Source organism: Maniola hyperantus, chromosome 26 (genome assembly GCF_902806685.2).
Source record: "Maniola hyperantus chromosome 26, iAphHyp1.2, whole genome shotgun sequence".
NCBI lineage: Eukaryota > Metazoa > Arthropoda > Insecta > Lepidoptera > Nymphalidae > Maniola > Maniola hyperantus.
The window spans coordinates 5,788,038-5,808,465 of record NC_048561.1 but is presented as its reverse complement, the minus strand read 5'-3'; the positions used below and the strand labels follow the sequence as shown (position 1 = coordinate 5,808,465).

At 42.0% G+C, this 20,428-nt stretch overlaps 2 protein-coding genes across 3 annotated transcripts; one reads left to right on the top strand and one right to left on the bottom strand.

Annotated features, from left to right (window-relative positions):
• Window positions 1–413: 413 nt before the first annotated feature.
• LOC117994267 (zinc finger protein 25-like) lies at window positions 414–4,539 on the bottom strand. The gene is made up of 5 exons (XM_069507751.1): window positions 4,271–4,539; window positions 4,023–4,170; window positions 3,169–3,282; window positions 2,096–2,251; window positions 414–1,851 (listed from the first exon to the last, which is right to left on the bottom strand). The coding sequence occupies exons 1-5, from the start codon at window positions 4,412–4,414 to the stop codon at window positions 707–709; spliced, it is 1,707 nt and encodes a 568-aa protein (XP_069363852.1). The 5' UTR covers window positions 4,415–4,539; the 3' UTR covers window positions 414–706.
• Window positions 4,540–5,024: 485 nt separating this feature from the next.
• On the top strand, window positions 5,025–19,970 carry LOC138404237 (putative leucine-rich repeat-containing protein DDB_G0290503). 2 transcript variants are annotated; one of them, XM_069507662.1, is made up of 7 exons: window positions 5,025–5,174; window positions 6,830–6,943; window positions 7,651–7,792; window positions 10,794–13,621; window positions 14,574–14,655; window positions 15,393–15,656; window positions 19,093–19,970. In XM_069507662.1, exons 4-7 carry the CDS (start codon window positions 10,822–10,824, stop codon window positions 19,196–19,198), a joined length of 3,252 nt encoding a protein of 1,083 aa, XP_069363763.1. In that variant the 5' UTR covers window positions 5,025–5,174; window positions 6,830–6,943; window positions 7,651–7,792; window positions 10,794–10,821; the 3' UTR covers window positions 19,199–19,970. The 2 variants fall into 2 exon arrangements, with proteins under 2 accessions (XP_069363763.1, XP_069363762.1); XM_069507661.1 differs by having other exon boundaries at window positions 14,571–14,655.
• The last annotated feature ends 458 nt before the right edge of the window (window positions 19,971–20,428 follow it).

Below are 20,428 nucleotides of genomic sequence, written 5' to 3'. Positions count from 1 at the left end.
AACTAAACTAAACTCTGTATGCATTAACACTTTGCACCAAATAAAATATAGTTTTAGTAATGTATGAATATATATATAGTATAGTATAAATATAGTATAGTATATAATATAGTATGAATGAGGTCGATGAACTTTGTCAGCCCTAGCACAGACTACGGTCTATTTGGGCTGCAAACTGCCAACACCAGTCTCGGCTTTTTGTCTAGTGCTTTGGTCTGGAAGTGTGGTGTGAATTATTCGCTTTTTTTTTTGTCTAAATAAAAAATAAATAAAAATAAAAAATATTCACCAGAGCGTAATATGTACATAAGATATTCACAGGGTACAGTGTTGATAATTTCGTTTCGATATTTTTCAAGAGATAGAGGTTTGTGAATTTCGAGATTGGGGTGTGAATATAGAATTAAAAAAGAAATAATTTTTGAATATTTTATTCTCTGTAAATTAACAATTCTCAACATTTTCTGAGGGTGCGTCATTGGTACTGATTTCGATGGCAACAAAATTTTAAACTATTCCCCGCACACCCACGCTCACCCGCACCAGGTTAGCGCGGGGCGTCCCCTCCCCAATTCCCATCTCGACCTGTCGCGTACTATAATTTACGACGCAAAAAGTTCGGGTTATTCCCGTTGAGTCACACCCCCGTGTGTAACACTGTTACTCAACGGGAATTTAAAAAAATAGTTGTCCCGTTGAGTCACACTCATACGCTGTTAAAAAGAGCATACTCCGCGTGATGAGTCTTAACATGTCCCTTCAGACTGCACTTCTGTACAAAGGCCTGTCCACACACAGCACACGCGAACCGCCTGTCGTTGTTATGTATACGCATATGCTCCTTCAGAGTTTTCTTACGAGCATACGATTTCTTACACACCGAGCATTCGAAAATCCTTTCCCCATTATGCTTCACCATGTGCACCCTCAACTCCACATTAGTGAAACATTTGTACGCACACAATTGACACTGAAAGTCCCTTTCCTCCAAATGATCTCTTTTCATATGCCTAGATAACGTATATCTCCTTTCGAACGCCTTATCACATACATTACACCTATACCTCAAAGGAGCGACCCCATGGATTTCAACTAAATGCTTCTGTCTACGAAAATACTCAGTGAAACGCTCGGAACACTTCGGGCATTTAAATCTTTTAACCATCTTGTGAACAGTATCGACATGGTTTTTATGTTTCTGCTGAGTGGTATACACTTTTTTACATATATCACAGGGGAAGTTCCCCCCCACATGCATGCTTTTAATATGAACTTTCAACCGGTATTTAGTAACAAATCCCGTCCCACATTGACTGCAAACACAATTCCTGTAATGTACATTCATATGTCTCTCAATAGAACCGAAAGTCTCAAAGTTGAAACCACAGACTTGACACTCAAACACGTTGTTATTAGATAACTTAAACGGTATGACTCTATCGGGGTATTCAGTGTGAAATTTTTTGTCATGAATTTTAATTAAATGCGATTTTAACTCGTTTATATTTTGTATAGATTTATCGCATATGGTGCATTTTAAGTCTGTTACATCGACGTATACTATTAAACTTTCAGCACCGAAAGTAGCTAGAATTTTTTTGATTTCTGATCTTTTGTGCGTTTTTTGCTGATGTTCCTGTAGTTTTTCCAAATTTTCGAAAATGTTTCGGCAATAGAAGCAAGGGAACCCGGATTTGTTTTTGCTCTTGAACGGCGTTACATTGGAATGTTCAAGCATGAGGGAAGAGTTCTTGATGTGAGCTACCTTCTCCGTGATGTAGACTTTGACGCTGGTTTTCTCTTGCTCCTCTTGGAGCAATGCTTCTATGGTTCTTGGCACAATCAGTTTACCTGGAAACAGAAAATAATACATTACTAACCAGGCCAGATTATGACCAAGTAAAATACTGGACCGATAGACGTTGGGGTCCCAAGGTGCTGGAATGGCAACCTCGCACCGGAAGACGCAGTGTTGTAGTCCCCCCACTAGATGGACGGACGACATCAGATGTCGCAGGGAGCCGCTGGATGGCGGCGGCGCAAGACCGTGGCGTGTGGAAGAGCAAGTGGAAAAAATAAGTTATCACAAGCTTACTTCTCAGAAGGTCCAGATGTGCAGCGTAGCCTTGACACCCGGTGGAGTACAAGCTCTGTCTTGTAGGTAGTCGGTACTTGGTGTGCGCGAACCTCGCGAGCAGCGCCGCTTCGCGATCTGTTAACTCTTCTATTTCCTCATCTGTGTGCTCTGGGTCTAATAAACGAAATACAAGACAAAATTAAAAAAGTACATAGTATAATCTTAATCTATACCCTATCTGCGGGAAGAAGATAGTAGATCTACTCGTGTGATAGGGTTCTCTCTGTTGCATAATCCCATACAAATAATAGAGGCAAAAATCTTTGGGCGCTTACCATCGTGAAGTGCAGCGTCCGTCGGCTCCAGCTTGACCGTCGGGTGCACTTGACCTGCAGACTGCTCAGGAATCGAACCCGGTACCTCCCACTTATTAGACCACAGGGCTCACCACTGCGCAAGGAAGCTCATCAAATCACTACTTAGGAGGTAGAATACCAAATTCTGACTCACAAATTTCAACAGACTCTTCAAAGAATGAGTAGTCATCGTCCGCAGCCACGTCCGTCGGCTCCTGCTTGACCTGAAGACTTGTGCGAGAGCCCGGCGTGGGAGTGCGGCTTTTGCGACGAGGATAGGCACCATGTGCTGTGGGAGTGTCCCCTTTGTGACAATGTTGGATGGGATCGTACGCGGTGAAGCGGGGCCGGTCTTCTACACGAACCTCGTCTCATCGGCGGGGAACTACAACCGGCTACGGGAATTCGTGCACCATTGGCACAAGAGCAGCTCGGAGCGTACAGGTGCCAGGCACAGAGGAGCAGCAGCGGGGATCTCAGCTGTGCTAGTGACATCTAGCCCCCAAGGGGGGAGAGTAAGCATAAGGGACAAGAGACAAAGTAATATGTAGGGAGTCAAGAAGGCTCCCCAGGAAAACGCCAAGAGCAAGTACCAAACGGGCGCCCTCCCGCAATTCGGCCCATATAACCGAGAGGTGAGGTGGAAGGGTTGCTCGGGAATTGAACCTGGGACCTCCCACTTATTAAACCACATGGCTCACCACTATCGCAATAGAATACCAAACTCCGACTCACCAATTTCAACAGACTCTTCAAAGAATGAGTAGTCATCGTCGGCAGCGACATCCGTCGGCTCCTGCTTGACCATCGGCTGCTCTGACTTGACTTGCAGACTGCTGATGTCACCCACTGCGGACATTGTTATAGTATCTTAGTGTAGACGTTCTTAGGGTAGGGTTCTGTACCTTAAAAGGGAAAAGGGAACCCATTTAGGATCACTTCGTTGTCTGTCTTTCTATGGTGTCTGAAGAACAGGATACCAATATCTTTTTTTTTATGCAGATACAAGTAAGCCATTGACTGCAATCTCACCTGGCGGTAAGTGATGATGCAGTCTAAGATGGAAGCGGCGCCAGGGAGGTCGTATATCTATAGAGTACTTCCTGTTGACCTAGAATCATGAAATTTAGCAGATAGCAATGTCTTCTTCTTTCTTTCTTCTCTCTGGGCTGGTTCCCAAATAGCAATGTCTTATAGTGCAAGAAAAAGGTACAATCCGAAATCCGATAATTTGTGGTTGCATCACAAAAAACATAAAGTTTTTTCTTGTACTATGGTATGGAATCTTTCGTGACCATTTGACCAATTTTTTTAAATAATGAAGCAGCAGTGTGAGAAAATCCATACTAATATTTTAAATGCGAAAGTGTGTGTCTGTCTGTCTGCTGTCCACGGCCCATCCGCTCAACCGATTTTGACAAAATTTGGTACAGAGATACTGCATCCCGGGAAAAGACATAGGCTTCTTTTTATCCCAGAAAATCAAAGAGTTCCCACGGGATTTTTAAAACCCGAAATCCACGCGAATGAAGTCGCGGGCGTCAACAAGTACGTAATAAATAGAAATCCGAGCTAGTGGGAGAAAATACCATTGATGAATACAGTGTCCTTCTCGTTGAGAGTGGCCAACAGCTGCTGCTCGGAGCGCGCCACCAGCGCTCGGAAGCTGTGTGCCTCGCGCAGGCGACCAACGCACGACCAACATATCAGGGTGCTTAGACCGTTGTTTGTCGACAACTGGAACCACGCGAACCACGGAAAATTACAGAAAGAACCCTAAAAATAATATCAAAATGCTTTAGAAGATGGCTTGAAGGACCGCACTGTATCTACTTACGTATAAATTAAAGCATTCCATAATGATATCAATATAAACTTCTCTTGTTCCATTCACAAAGTATTCTTTCATTAGGTCTTTATGGTGACCGTTTAATAGGCAAAACCGGCATTGTCCATATATTGTACTATTTCTTGTTTCCATTTTAACCTTGCAAATATTTTTAATTTTAAGTAAATGATCTTTTTTCAGAAATATAATATAAATATTTACAATTTTACAATCCAAAAAATCAAAGAGTATGTATCAGAGTCAGACAAAGACAAAACTCTTTGTCAATGTCATTCATGTGCCAAGGCTTTGTGATAGTGCCCGTAGATAGATTCTAGCTACGTTTGTACCTACAGCAGCTCTCACCGAACAATCTCATTCGTGCCTCTTCCATAAACGTGACACTGGCGAAACACTCTGTGCCCAGCTGGCACACCTAAAAGCCAATAATTGAGAATTGAATTGAATTAAGTTTGTACCTCAAAAGAGCTAGAATCTAGAGCTAGGAAACCAGTTTAAAAAAAAGTCCCAAGGCTCTTTTGGCACTTTAATGACATGAAGAAGAAGACATTGAAGGGCACGCACGAATTTTTGATTCTCTGAGTTAAATACTCAGGTTAAATATATAATATGAAAATATAATACAATACAGTATGCCACCATAGAGTAGGATGGCCTTAAAGGGCTGACATCCAAGGCCGTAAAATAAATTTAAAAAAAAACAATACAGTATGCCACCATCAACCCACCAATCACCATTTACCATTATGCCCTTTTAGTGCCTTTTATTTGGTCGGTGCCATTCATTATGGCACTTCGCTTTTTCTTCGCTTCGCGGTTTTGTGGTGGTTTTGTGCAAGACGTGGAAAATACTTTTATTTCTGGTCGGCGCGGTGGTGGAAATTACGTAAAGGTTAGTGCAAATTAATCTCTTTCCAGTGAATATTAACGAAGTAAATAATCATGTTTTCTATTTTATAAAATATAGCTATAGTGTAAATCATTTAAAAATTGTATAAATCTCTATTTTTAATACGCGTGTGTCTCCGCAACTTTAAATAGGGAATATGCATAATTTTTTTTGTAATTTTAATACACTTTTTACATCGTTAAAACATAGTAAAAAGTATTAATATTGTTGGAAATGCTCAAATTATTTTTTAAATAATATTTAAAACATTAAAACATTGCTTAAATTTGACCTGTTCAAACGCCGCCGCCATATTTTGTCGCCGGCCGGTTAACCATTCGCGGCTTTTATTTCTGGTCGTTAATTCGCGACAAGTGTTTATTTACTTACTATGAGTTTTTTAAGTTTATTTTGGGGTGCATACGGATTTTAACTACTCTACGGATTTTCATACGGTTTTCAATGGGTATCTGACAAGATAATAAGCAATAATTTATGAACATTTCGCGAAAAAAAGTTATTGATACGTTAATAATAAAATTGTGAATAATTAGAATAAAATCGTACATTAGAATCTGAATAAGTCTTCATTATTATCATATGTGAAAGGGCTTCAGTTGTGCATTCTAAAACAGATTTTATTTTTATTATTATGCATCATAGTTTTTGATTCATCGTGGAAAATGTCGAAAAAATACGACTGTAGTGCGGGAACCCTCGGTGAGTGAGCCTGACTCGCACTTGGCCGGTTTTTCGTTTTAAAGTCCGTACCTAAAAATTGTTCTAATTTACTGAAAAGTATTGAAACGTATGTACTTATGAAAATAATACATCAAATATCAATTGCCATCGTCAAATCCATTAAAACACTTTCTGACCAACAGAGTTGTTCACATATGGAATAAATTGCCTAAGGATGTGGTTATGTCAAGTTCTGTAAACCAGTTCAAGAATAGATTGGACAAACATTTGGAAAACTCCAAGCACTTCTGATATGGACGCATCAGCGAAAGCTGCTTAGTCTATATAAAAAAAATACCCAGTTGATCCCAATCAGCCTCACTCACCATCTGAGGCGACTGGGGTTCCGTGGCAGTTCGCTCGTAGCCAGGATGCAAAAAGCGGTCTTGTTGGACCTGGCTAGGATAGTCCGCCGTTTTCTCAACCTGTCGCCCTGACCCCCGCAGAGGCGTCTCTAGCCCTTGTGGCGCCCGTGTGCAACCAGTACCCTGGCGCCCTCTAGTCTAGTAGGAGCACGGAAATTCGGATGCAAATGGTGCAATTTTAAATGATGTCGGCCATTACACGAGCGCAGGGTCTTTGAGAGCGCCGGCATCGACGCATCTTTGGAGGTGTCGCATTAGAGGGCGCTCGGCGCCCCCTTAGACCCGGCGCCCGTGTGCGCCGCACACCCTGCACCATAGGTAAAGACGCCTCTGGAGTCTGGACCCCCGGCCATTTGGTCTCCCCACCGAGGTGTAATCCTCCGCCCGGTACAAATATGTATTTATGTAATGTTTATTTAATTTTATGTATGTAAGTATATTATATTTCTTTTGGCTTTTATATGTATATTTACATCTATTTTGTACACGGGCGTGACTCGTGAGAGCAAATAATATATAATAATACATAAGATACCGTAACAATGTCCGCAGTGGGTGACATCAGCATTCTGCAGGTCAAGTCGGAGCAGCCGGCAGTCAAGCAGGAGCCGACGGACGTGGCTGCGGACGAGGACTACTCCTTCTTTGAAGAGCATGTTGAAATTGGTGAGTCGGAGTTTGGTATTCTACCTCCTAAGTAGTGATATGTGACGATCTCTCAGGCGCTAGGTATATATAGAAAAGCTCTGAAGAGTGATAAAGACAAAACACATTTTTAGGGTTCCGTAGCCGAATGGCAAAAAACGGAACCCTTATAGATTCGTCATGTCTGTCCATCTGTCCGTCCGTATGTCACAGCCGCTTTTTTCCGAAACTATAAGAGCTTTACTGTTGAAACTTTACACAAAAATAGAAAAAAAAACAATAAATTTTGGGGTTCCCCATACTTAGCACTGAAACACAAATTTTTTTTTTTTCATCAAACCCATACGTGTGGGGTATCGATGGATAGGTCTTCAAAAATGATATTTAGGTTTCTTATATCATTTTTTTTCTAAACTGAATAGTTTGCGCGAGAGATACTTCCAAAGTTGTAAAATGTGTCCCCCCCCCCCCCCCCCCCCGTAACTTCGAAAATAACAGAATGATAAAACTAAACAAAATATGTGATGTACATTACCATGCAAATGCAAACTTCCACCGAAAATTGGTTTGAAAGAGAACTAGTAGTAAGTAGTTTTTGATTTATCGTTTAAAATCTCGATAAAATACGATTGTACTACGGAACCCTCAGTGCGCGAATCTGATTCGCACTTGGCCGGTTTTTTGTCTAGGCCTGTTTTATAATTTCGTCTTGTATTTCGTTTTATTAGACCCAGAGCACACAGATGAGGAAATAGAAGAGTTAACAGCTGCTCGCGAGGTTCGCGCACACCAAGTACCGACTACCTACAAGACAGAGCTTGTACTCCACCGGGTGTCAAGGCTACGCTGCACATCTGGACCTTCTGAGAAGTAAGTTTGATATAATTTGTCATATAGTACATATATGTCTCCTTCCAGTTCGATCATCAGACACGCTCAGCGATCATCATCTATTGTCATCTACTAAACCACACATGCGTGCAAAATTTCAACCAATTACTGCCAACAAAACAATATTAGGAAAATATCATTAACTTTGCTCTGGGCTGGTTTCCGCACTTAAACGTTTCAGTATAAATAAATAAATAAATAAAATAAAAATCTTTTTTATTCGAATAAACTTTTACAAGTACTTTCGAATAGTCGGATGCATCTACCACTGGTTCGGAATGCCTTTCCTACCGAGAAGAACCAGCAAGAAACTCGGCGGTTGCTCTTTTCAAATATTTGATATAGGTACAAGATTATGCCATGTATAAAATAGTATTTGCAGTCTTGTGCGTTGCTGGAACGAGCTGCAGGTCAAATCCACGCTCTTTTATCATTTAGATAATCTTCAATTGTGTAATATGCTTTTTTCAGGAGCATATTTTTAATAGATTTTTTAAACTTGTGCAAAGGTAAGTCCAAAATAGTTTGCGGGATTTTATTATAAAAGGTAATACCCATACCCACAAGTGACTTTTGGACTTTCCTGAGGCGGAAGGTAGGAGCTGCAAGCTTGTCTTTGTTTCTAGTTAGCCTATTGTGTAGATCACCAATTTTCTTGTAACTAAGAATATTTTGTCTTACAAAAATTATGTTATTATAAATATATTGAGAGGCTACAGTAAGGATATCTATTTCCTTAAATTATTGTGTTGCGTATGTTGTGCGTGCATTGCCCCTCCCCGCTGAAGTCTTCACTCCAGCCATCCAAGCTTGCTCCAGGAGCCGAGTAGACCGCCCAGGTTGTTGAGGACTTCATGGAGTGAGGTTGAGGAACCCAAATGGCATTCGCGTTGTTCTGCTACGCCCGTGCACTCTAGGGAGCTTAGTGTTGGTTGCGCTATAGTACTTTTTACACTATCGGTGAATTTACGTAAGCTTGCAGCAGTCGTCACAAAAAGTTGTAGGTACGTCCACCCGCTGGGAAGACACGTGATCGACTGAAATTACATAGTTCGCGTCCGATTTCTTATACCCATCAATTAGTTTTTCAAAAAATCGCTATATACCTACTCCCGGTTAATCCTCTACTTGTCTGTGAAAGTCCCGTCAGCCGTTCCGAAGATTAGCCCGTTCAAACAGACAGACAGACAAAAATTTTAAAAACGTGTGATTTAGTTAGGGTACAATTCAAATAACCATATGAGCTTCATTCAAAGTCAAAGTCAAAGTCAAATGATTTATTCAAAATAGGTAATAAATTACTCTTATTGATTGTCTGGTATAGTGTTCGATTTGTAAGATAATATAGTGGTGATAATTATAACGCAAACTTAAAACTAAAGCTACGAGGGTTCCAAACGCGCCCAGGTCTGAGAAGAGCCCACAACAAACTCAGCCGGGTATTCTTTTTATTATCACCACTTTACAAATTTATTGAAACTTATTAGAACTATCACAAAGTCGTTAAGCAACTCATTCCCAAGCTTGCTTATCATTTAAATAATCCTTTACATTGTAATAGGATTTTTCAATTAGTTTACGTTTTATGAAAACTTTGAACTTGTTGAGAGACATCTCCAATATGTCTTCTGGAAGCTTATTATAGAAACGTATGGAATTACGAGCAAATGAATTGCTAACTTTACTGAGCCTAGAGGCGGGAATTACAAGTTTATTTTTATTTCTAGTATTTATATTATGACAGTCACTTTTTTTTTTAAATTTATTTATGTTTTTATGTACGTACAGTAAATTTTCAAAAATATATTGATTATGCACTGTCATAATTTTAACTTCCCTAAATTTAGTTCTCAGCGACTCTCGTGGCCCCATACTGTATATGGCTCGAACAGCCCTTTTCTGCAGCACAAAAATAGAATTAATATCAGCAGCATTACCCCATAATAATATACCATATGACATAATGCTGTGAAAGTAACTAAAATATACTAGTCTCGCAGTTTCTATGTCTGTCAACTGGCGAATCTTTTTTACCGCATATGCGGCAGAACTAAGTCTGTTCGATAAGTTATTTATATGAGAGCCCCATTGAAGTTTTGCATCTAACGTTATTCCAAGAAAAATAGCGGTATCCACTAAATCTAATTCCTCATTATTAAGTTGCACAGTGGTTTTCACCTGCTTAACATTTGGTAAAGTGAATTTAATACACTTTGTCTTTTTCCCGTTGAGAAGCAGGTTATTAGCTTCGAACCACTGTACTAACTTGGTGAGAGAATTGTTTACTTCATCAAAAGTTGTTAAGTATCGATTGATTTTAAATAAAAGTGATGTATCATCAGCAAACAAGACTATCCCGTAATTGTCCTTAGCGAGGTAAGGAAGGTCATTGATGTAAATAAGGAACAGAAAAGGTCCTAAGATGGAACCTTGTGGCACCCCCATTTTTACAACGGATCCGGGAGATCGCTTTCCATTCACGTCTACCCTTTGTATTCTATCATTTAGGTAAGAACTCATCAATTCCAATGCTGCACCCCTAATTCCATAATGGTGCAATTTCGCGACCAATGTTTCATGATCAACGCAGTCGAAAGGCTTGGATAAATCACATAAAACGCCAAGCGCATCACGTGATTCCTCCCAGGCTTCAAATATATTTAGTATTAACTCAACACCAGCATCGGTTGTTGAGCGACCCCGTGTAAAACCAAACTGTTTGGTGTGAAATAAATCATTAATGTTGAAAAAATTAAGCAGTTGAGTTAAAATTATTTTTTCAAAGATTTTACTAAAAGTGGGTAGTACAGATATCGGTCTGAAGTTAGTGGGGTCACTAGTACTATTTGGGTTAGTTATTTCGAAATTACAGATAGACAATTTTATTTAATAGTATAGATAATAGTATAGAAATATAGATTTCGACGGAAAGACAACATACAAAAAGATAGCCTTTTACTAAGTTGTGATTTTTTTTCAGGTTCGGGAAGGGTTGGAAAACATTCTAGATGGCACATAACAAAGCAAAGAGGACTACGGTACGTGACATACCAATGCTGCAGAGTGACTCTGAGGTGTTGGAGAAGATGAGACATCCACCATTTAGCAAACCTGATCCGAGCAGCCGTAACAGCCACGACCTAAACTCACAAAGTTGTATGAAAAACATTAAAAATATACCAGATGAAAATGGCAATAGTGATCCATCTAACAAAAATCCGGACATAGTAGAATTACTCGCCCAAGAAGCCTTCCAGTATCAACGACTTCGTCGCGGGAAGACTCGCGATCACAGTACACTAAAAGATAACACGCATTCTGAAAATGTAACTATTAGATCATCACAGTTAGATAAAAGAGAATTCAACAGGAAACGCACCCGCGCAAGTGATTTCACAACAACTGATGACTCTACCTCTGCATTCATAGAAAACACCCCAGTAGGTGAAGGAAGTAGGACAAAAAATCCTGACGTAGTAGAACTACTCGCCCAAGAAGCCTTCCAGCACAAACGACTTCATCTCGGGAAGAATCGCGATCACAGTACACTAAAAGATAACACACATTCTGGAAATGTAACTATTAGATCAACACAGTTAGATAAAAGAGAATTCAACAGGAAACGCACCCGCGCAAGTGATTTCACAACAACTGATGACTCTACCTCTGCATTCATAGAAAACACCCCAGTAGGTGAAGGAAGTAGGACAAAAAATCCTGACGTAGTAGAACTACTCGCCCAAGAAGCCTTCCAGCACAAACGACTTCATCTCGGGAAGAATCGCGATCACAGTACACTAAAAGATAACACACATTCTGGAAATGTAACTATTAGATCAACACAGTTAGATAAAAGAGAATTCAACAGGAAACGCACCCGCGCAAGTGATTTCACAACAACTGATGACTCTACCTCTGCATTCATAGAAAACACCCCAGTAGGTGAAGGAAGTAGGACAAAAAATCCGGACGTAGTAGAACTACTCGCCCAAGAAGCCTTCCAGCACAAACGACTTCATCTCGGGAAGAATCGCGATCACAGTACACTAAAAGATAACACGCATTCTGGAAATGTAACTATTAGATCAACACAGTTAGATAAAAGAGAATTCAACAGGAAACCCACCAGTGCAAGTGATTTCATTACAACTGATGACTCAACCTCTGCAGCAGTTATTGAACGTAGGACGAATAGAAAGACAACACCTAATCTCAAAGAAAATGACAAAACTATGGAGGGATACAAATCCAGGGACAGTGGTTTTGGGCAACAGTTCTATGATAGTGAAACTGCTGGATACATTTCGTCTCACCACTTTGCTGAAAATAGACGCCGTAATTTAAATGCCAGTCCTACTTTAGTAAAAAGAAAAAAGAAATCAAATTCAGAGTCAATAGCAACGTTTAATACTGAACCTCATTTCTTCTCTGCGGAAGTCGTAGGATGCCTCAATTTTATTGTCAATGAAGTTTGTAATAATTTACAAAATACAAATATAGTAGAGGAAGAAAGAGAACTTCCTACTGGGAAGGCGAAGGAAAAAACTAAGACAACCCCAGGAATTAAGATAAAATTTAAACATAACAAAAAACAAACAAAAATATTTAAGAAGACTAACGAACTAGAAACAAAATCTTTAGATAAAGTGCCTCCAATCGAGGAAAAAGAAAGCGAATTAGGTTCAAAAAATAGACACCGCATATTACCCGGCAAGAAATCGCTGACTGATGAAGGAATAGACACTCCACTTAATAAAAGGAAACGTAAATTGTATTCAGAAAAAGATGACTGTACCGCAAATTTGTTCGACCGAATTACAAAAACTGTCGAAAATGAACTAAAGACCGTGCTAGTTGATAAGAAACATATCAGTAAAGACTCTGTGTACAATGTATCGAGCAGCAGTGAGGATGAAATTAAAAGAAAGAAACATGTCCCTCGTAACAAAGCCAACTCTGTTGAAGCGAAAAAAACAAAGCGTGGGCGAATTAAACCTCATTCCAATTCAAATTGTAAACCGATAAAAGTCACACGATCTAAATCTAAACAAATGCATAAAACACTGACAGCACCCAAACACACAACAGATTTAGTAAACGAGCGAATGAGGGTAGCTAATGCTGATGCATTAAACATGTCTCTCATAATCGATTCTGGTAAAGAATCGAACATTGATATGGAACCAGCACATAAGAGACCGATAATGGAAATCATTCCACATGAAAAACAATCTCAAATAGTCACTGCTCGCACCGACGATTCCATTCAAAAAAATAAAACAGTCATCGATACCGAACGGGGCCTTACCGCAAGATCGTCATCTTCTGACAGCACACAAGAGAGAACACTGGTAGTCGTATTGTCTCGACTCGATATACATGCAACAAAATCATTATCAACTGCAGGAACAAGTCCGATAACCGCTCACGGCATCATCGACGAATCTCCGCCGCAAGTCGAAGACATCGACGAAACGATAACACGACGGAGTTTAGAAACGGAGAACTTCAATGAAAGCGCCCTCGACTTCTACAATAAACTTACTAATGATAAAAGCGTTAGACGTTCAAACAAAGACATAAATGATAAAACTCCTTTCGTTTCGATACCAAGATTATCGCAAAAAGAACTGGATAAGCACGTCAATAACAACACAAGGATCTACAAATCTTTGATATCGCCGATATCGTTCAGTGACGTGATGTTCGGCAAAGGAGCTGAGGGAGAGGCGCTTGAAGCTCAGTCGAGCGGCTCGAATATCACCGATTGGTTTAGGCGAAACGAGCGCTGCGCGCCAACTACCGCGGGTAAAATCTATCCATACTAATATTATAAATGTGAAAGTCTGTCTGTCTGTCCGCTAGCCTTTCACGGCCCATCCGTTCGACTGATTTTGACGAAAGGTAGATAGCTTGTATCCCGGAGGAGGCTGCGGGAACTCTTTGATTTTCCGGGATAAAAAGTAGCCTATGTGTTAATCCAGTGTATAATCTATCTCCATTCCAAATTTCATCCAAATCCGTTCAGCCGTTTTTGCGTGATTGAGTAACAAACAACTAAACATCTACACTTTCACATTTATAATATTGAGCTTTTGAGGTAGTTATTTCGAAATTACAGACAGACACTTTAATTTTATTTATTAGTATAGTAGTCGAAGCTGTGATAGGACGTCCACCTTCTAATCGGAGGTCGGGGGTTCGAGCCCGGGCACGCACCTCTAACTTTTCGGAGTTATGTGCGTTTTAATTAATTAAATATTGCTTTAACTTGTTTTAACAGTGAAGGAACACATCGTGAGGAAACCTGCATGCCTGAGAGTTCTCCATAATGTTCTCAAAGGTGTGTGAAGTCTACCAATCCGCACATGGCGTGCGTGGTAGACTATGGCCAAAACCCTTCTCACTGTGAGAGGAGACCCGTGCTCTGTAGTGAGCCGGCGATGGGTTGATCATGATGATGATCATGATAGATTAATATAGATGGTGTTTTAACATATGTGGTGTATATCGGTAATGATTGGTCTCATTTGCTACATTTAACATTTTGATTTACCCCTTCGAGTGATACCTCGTTGTAGGGTGCTCTTAAAAATGTTTTATCATCATCATCATCATCAACTCATAGACGTCCACTGCTGGACATAGGTCTCTTGTAGGAACTTCCACACGCCACGGTCTTACGCCGCCGCCATCCAGCGGCTCTCTGCGACTCGTCTGATGTCGTCCGTCAAACGTTTAATTTGATTTATTTCAGAAGATGCGAGAGCCGAAGTTCTGGCGGGTGTCCGTGAAAAACTAAACACCACACAGCAGGAAATCTTCCGGGATATGCGCAATTCGTGAGTAGCATTCAATAAGACTCTTATTGTGAGTAGCATTCTATGAGACCCTTATCGTGAGTAGCATTCTATGAGACCCTTATCGTGAGTAGCATCCTGTAAGTCCCTTATCGTGAGTAGCATCCTATGAGTCCCTTATCGTGAGTAGCATTCTATGAGACCCTTATCGTGCGTAGCATTCTATGAGGCCCTTATTGTGAGTAGCATTCTATGAAACCCGTATCGTGAGTAGCATTCTATGAGACCCTTATCGTGAGAATAGAAATCCATATTCTGTGAAAGTTTCTACTCGGTTTTTTTTAACAATTTCCAACAAACGGACGGAATCTTAAAAATGTCTTAAGAGAAAGACATAGTCGGATGACTTTGAGGATTTCACATTCAAGCAATTTGCGTTTTGGCACCATCAGTATTCAGTACCCTTATTATAAATGCGAAAGTGTGTTGGTTTGTCCTTCAATCACGTCGCAACGGATTGACGTGATTTTTTGCATGGATATAGATAAAGACCTGGAGAGTGACATAGGCTGTCCAATCCCACGGGATTTTTAAAACCCTAATTCCACGCGGACGAAGTCGCGGGCATCGGCTAGTCTATTAATATTATTATTTTTACTAAGAATATTAGCCATGTTAACCGTAACTAATAGTCCCCTTTCCCCCTAAATAAGCGCAAACGCGTAAGAGAGAGATAGATGTATTTGCAGTCGAATAAAGTAATTTGTATTATTTCCCAGGATCGCATTAGTGCTGGCACAGATAAAATCGGACATGGAGCAGAAGGAAAAACGGTCCAACGAAGAGCTCGAACAGCTTGGAGAGAAGCAGGCCCAAGAGCTGCAGTTGTGCCAAAAACGGTTCAACGAGGAGATCGAACAGCTTGGAGAGAAGCAGGCCCAAGAGCTGCAGTTGTGCCAAAAACGATTCAACGAGGCGATCGAACAGCTTCTACAGAAGCAGGCCCGAGAACAGCAGTTGCGCCGTCAACAGACCAGACAGTCGTACGTATACCCAGCTCGTTTCATCATCATTGAGGCAAATTGGACAGGGAGCAGGACAAACGGCTCAACGAGGAGATCGGACAGCTTCTACAGAAGCAGGCCCGAGAGCAGCAGTTGCGTCTTCAACAGAACAGACAGTCGTACGTATACCCAGCTCGTTTCATCATCATTGAGGCAAATCGGACAGGGAGCAGGACAAACGGCTCAAGGAGGAGATCGGACAGCTTCTACAGAAGCAGGCCCGAGAGCAGCAGTTGCGCCTTCAACAGAACAGACAGTCGTACGTATACCCAGCTCGTTTCATCATCATTGAGGCAAATCGGACAGGGAGCAGGACAAACGGCTCAAGGAGGAGATCGGACAGCTTCTACAGAAGCAGGCCCGAGAGCAGCAGTTGCGCCTTCAACAGAACAGACAGTCGTACGTATACCCAGCTAGTTTCATCATCATAGAGGCAAATCGGACAGGGAGCAGGACAAACGGCTCAACGAAGAGATCGAACAGCTTCTACAGAAGCAGGCCCGAGAGCAGCAGTTGCGCCTTCAACAGAACAGACAGTCGTACGTATACCCAGCTCGTTTCATCATCATTGAGGCAAATCGGACAGGGAGCAGGACAAACGGCTCAAGGAGGAGATCGGACAGCTTCTACAGAAGCAGGCCCGAGAGCAGCAGTTGCGCCTTCAACAGAACAGACAGTCGTACGTATACCCAGCTAGTTTCATCATCATAGAGGCAAATCGGACAGGGAGCAGGACAAACGGCTCAACGAAGAGATCGAACAGCTTCTACAGAAGCAGGCCCGAGAACAGCAGTTGCGCCTTCAACAGAACAGACAGTCGTACGTATACCCAGCTCGTTTCATCATCACCAAATCGGACAGGGAGCAGGACAAACGGCTCAACGAGGAGATCGGATAGCTTCTACAGAAGCAGGCCCGAGAGCAGCAGTTGCGCCTTCAACAGAACAGACAGTCGTACGTATACCCAGCTCGTTTCATCATCATTGAGGCAAATCGGACAGGGAGCAGGACAAACGGCTCAACGAAGAGATCGAACAGCTTCTACAGAAGCAGGCCCGAGAACAGCAGTTGCGCCGTCAACAGAACAGACAGTCGTACGTATACCCAGCTCGTTTCATCATCATTGAGGCAAATCGGACAGGGAGCAGGACAAACGGCTCAACGAAGAGATCGAACAGCTTCTACAGAAGCAGGCCCGAGAACAGCAGTTGCGCCTTCAACAGAACAGACAGTCGTACGTATACCCAGCTCGTTTCATCATCACCAAATCGGACAGGGAGCAGGACAAACGGCTCAACGAGGAGATCGGATAGCTTCTACAGAAGCAGGCCCGAGAGCAGCAGTTGCGCCTTCAACAGAACAGACAGTCGTACGTATACCCAGCTCGTTTCATCATCATTGAGGCAAATCGGACAGGGAGCAGGACAAACGGCTCAACGAAGAGATCGAACAGCTTCTACAGAAGCAGGCCCGAGAACAGCAGTTGCGCCGTCAACAGAACAGACAGTCGTACGTATACCCAGCTCGTTTCATCATCATAGAGGCAAATCGGACAGGGAGCAGGACAAACGGCTCAACGAGGAGATCGGACAGCTTCTACAGAAGCAGACCCGAGAGCAGCAGTTGCGCCTTCAACAGACCAGACAGTCGTACGTATACCCAGCTAGTTTCATCATCATAGAGGCAAATCGGACAGGGAGCAGGACAAACGGCTCAACGAAGAGATCGAACAGCTTCTACAGAAGCAGGCCCGAGAACAGCAGTTGCGCCTTCAACAGAACAGACAGTCGTACGTATACCCAGCTCGTTTCATCATCACCAAATCGGACAGGGAGCAGGACAAACGGCTCAACGAGGAGATCGGATAGCTTCTACAGAAGCAGGCCCGAGAGCAGCAGTTGCGCCTTCAACAGAACAGACAGTCGTACGTATACCCAGCTCGTTTCATCATCATTGAGGCAAATCGGACAGGGAGCAGGACAAACGGCTCAACGAAGAGATCGAACAGCTTCTACAGAAGCAGGCCCGAGAACAGCAGTTGCGCCGTCAACAGAACAGACAGTCGTACGTATACCCAGCTCGTTTCATCATCATAGAGGCAAATCGGACAGGGAGCAGGACAAACGGCTCAACGAGGAGATCGGACAGCTTCTACAGAAGCAGACCCGAGAGCAGCAGTTGCGCCTTCAACAGACCAGACAGTCGTACGTATACCCAGCTAGTTTCATCATCATAGAGGCAAATCGGACAGGGAGCAGGACAAACGGCTCAACGAAGAGATCGAACAGCTTCTACAGAAGCAGGCCCGAGAACAGCAGTTGCGCCTTCAACAGAACAGACAGTCGTACGTATACCCAGCTCGTTTCATCATCACCAAATCGGACAGGGAGCAGGACAAACGGCTCAACGAGGAGATCGGATAGCTTCTACAGAAGCAGGCCCGAGAGCAGCAGTTGCGCCTTCAACAGAACAGACAGTCGTACGTATACCCAGCTCGTTTCATCATCATAGAGGCAAATCGGACAGGGAGCAGGACAAACGGCTCAACGAAGAGATCGAACAGCTTCTACAGAAGCAGGCCCGAGAACAGCAGTTGCGCCGTCAACAGAACAGACAGTCGTACGTATACCCAGCTCGTTTCATCATCATAGAGGCAAATCGGACAGGGAGCAGGACAAACGGCTCAACGAGGAGATCGGACAGCTCTAGACTGAAGTTTCGAGCTGATGGTATATTTTTATTTCGGCTGACGTCAAAATGACGTCATTTCGATGTTAATGAGACATGGTTCCAGCGCAATAGCAATTTGCGGGATTTATATAAGACCTACCTACCTTATTGCCAAATTTCATGATTCTAGGTCAACGGGAAGTACCCTATAGTTTTCTGGACTGTCACACAGAAAACAAAGTGATCCTATAAGGGTTCCGTTTTTCATTTTTAGGTACGGAACCCTAAAAATAAAGTTGGCAGTTGACCTTACTTTAGTTATGAAAACTAGCTTATTCCCGCGACTTCGTCCGCGTGGACCACACAAATCAAACCGCTGTTTTACTCCTTTAGGGATTGAATTTTCAAAAATCCTTTGTTAGTGGACGTCTACGTCATAATAGCTATTGCATGCCAAATTTCAGCCTGATCCGTCCAGTAGATAGATCAGTCAGTCACCTTTTCCTTTTATATATAGACTAGCTGATGCCCGCGACTTCGTCCGCGTGGAATTAGGGTTTTAAAAATCCCGTGGGAACTCTTTGATTTTCTGGGATAAAAAGTAGCCTATGTCACTTTCCAGGTCTTTATCTATACCCATGCAAAAAATCACGTCAATCCGTTGCACCGTTGCGACGTGATTGAAGGACAAACCAACAAACAAACACACTTTCGCATTTATAATAAGGGTACTGACAACTTTCAGGTGTGAAGAGGATGCGAAACCATCAGAAACAAGAATCCTGGACGTCATTAAGGAAGCTTTCAAGAAGAGTCAGAATCTGCTAAAAGTACTTAATGACGAGATCTGAGGCTAAAATCTATAGAGCGCACTTTGACTTTGCTCAGACTTAAGATTGAGTTAAAACGACACGGATTTATGTGAGATAATATATAGCTCTGTCTTGTTTTAACTGTGTCTTAAGTCTAAGCTAAGTCAAAGGTCCTCACCCTCAGCCACACGAGTAGATATATATATCTACTCCCCCTTCCCTCTAAAAGCTGAAGCTTCCCCTCTGGTCTATAATATCTACTCGTGTGCTGTAGCTCTAATGTGTAAATAATTTGAATTAATTATTTTTATTAATTTTCTCGCATTTACGAAGTGTAAATACGACGATTTTTTAAAGTATGTTTTCAAATTGAATTTTGAATGTTACCCGACTACGGCTAAGCCAAAAAGGGTTATGATTTTCGTAGTCTATGTATGTATGTATGTAGGTTTGTATTTATGTGTGTTCCACTGTAGCGGCTACACTACTGGGCCGATTTTGATGAAATGTGTCAATCGATTTGTTATTAATTTACTATAGTTAGGTTTATAATAAAATAATATAATAAATATTGTAATTTAATTTATTTGTACTGTTTTTGTTTAGTATGAATTTTATTTGTCTTTGTACAGCATTCTCTGTCGTTGAGACAGATAAAACGTCATATAAGCATGCGCGACAGAGACAACGCTCTACAAAACCGAAACGTCATTCTAAAGGCCGATGTACATTATTTTCTGCCGCGTACTGTAAAAGGCTCCCCACCCGAAGCCAGGGCGAGTTAGGTAGTTAATAAATACAAAAATTTTCATTTTTTGAGTTTTTTTTAATTATGGATCTTGGTATAAGACGCGACACGTCGAGATGGCGATCGGGGAGGGAACGCCCCGCACACCCCCCGCGTTAACCGGCGCGGGAGCGATAACGTAAAACGTTGCAGTAGCGATGCGATAGTTCATTTGCTGTCTCTCTTCTTATTTTGCATTGTGGCTATTACTGTCTCTCTAGCCGGACGTTTGACAGCAATGATCGCGAGATTTACGCCTGTCGCAAGATGCGTAATCATCCCGCCGGTGAGCCATTGCCCGATTGCCATTTTGCCTTGCGGACAAGCCACAGGCGAGACGGATATACAGTGCGACAAGGCTATCTTGGCGCGTGGCGAAAATCGGAACTAACGTTGCCGTCAAGTGTCCCCTTTGTTCTTGTTTGACCTTTTCATTTCATTTCAAGTCTAAAAAGTGAAAAGGCATCTTCTAGGCAAGCGCG

What these genes read in the sequence shown, in the direction of transcription:
- LOC117994267 (XM_069507751.1), bottom strand. Translation starts at nt 4,414, where the DNA reads ATGGAAACAAGAAATAGTACAATATATGGACAATGCCGGTTTTGCCTA. An exon ending in TGGAATGCTTTAATTTATAC is followed by an intron (nt 4,171 to 4,270) that starts GTAAGTAGATAC and finishes GCGTGGTTCCAG; the next exon opens with TTGTCGACAAACAACGGTCT. An exon ending in TGAAGAGTCTGTTGAAATTG is followed by an intron (nt 2,252 to 3,168) that starts GTGAGTCGGAGT and finishes TTCGTTTATTAG; the next exon opens with ACCCAGAGCACACAGATGAG.
- LOC138404237 (XM_069507661.1), top strand. Translation starts at nt 10,822, where the DNA reads ATGGCACATAACAAAGCAAAGAGGACTACGGTACGTGACATACCAATG. An exon ending in CTGCGCGCCAACTACCGCGG is followed by an intron (nt 13,622 to 14,570) that starts GTAAAATCTATC and finishes GATTTATTTCAG; the next exon opens with AAGATGCGAGAGCCGAAGTT. An exon ending in TTCCGGGATATGCGCAATTC is followed by an intron (nt 14,656 to 15,392) that starts GTGAGTAGCATT and finishes ATTATTTCCCAG; the next exon opens with GATCGCATTAGTGCTGGCAC.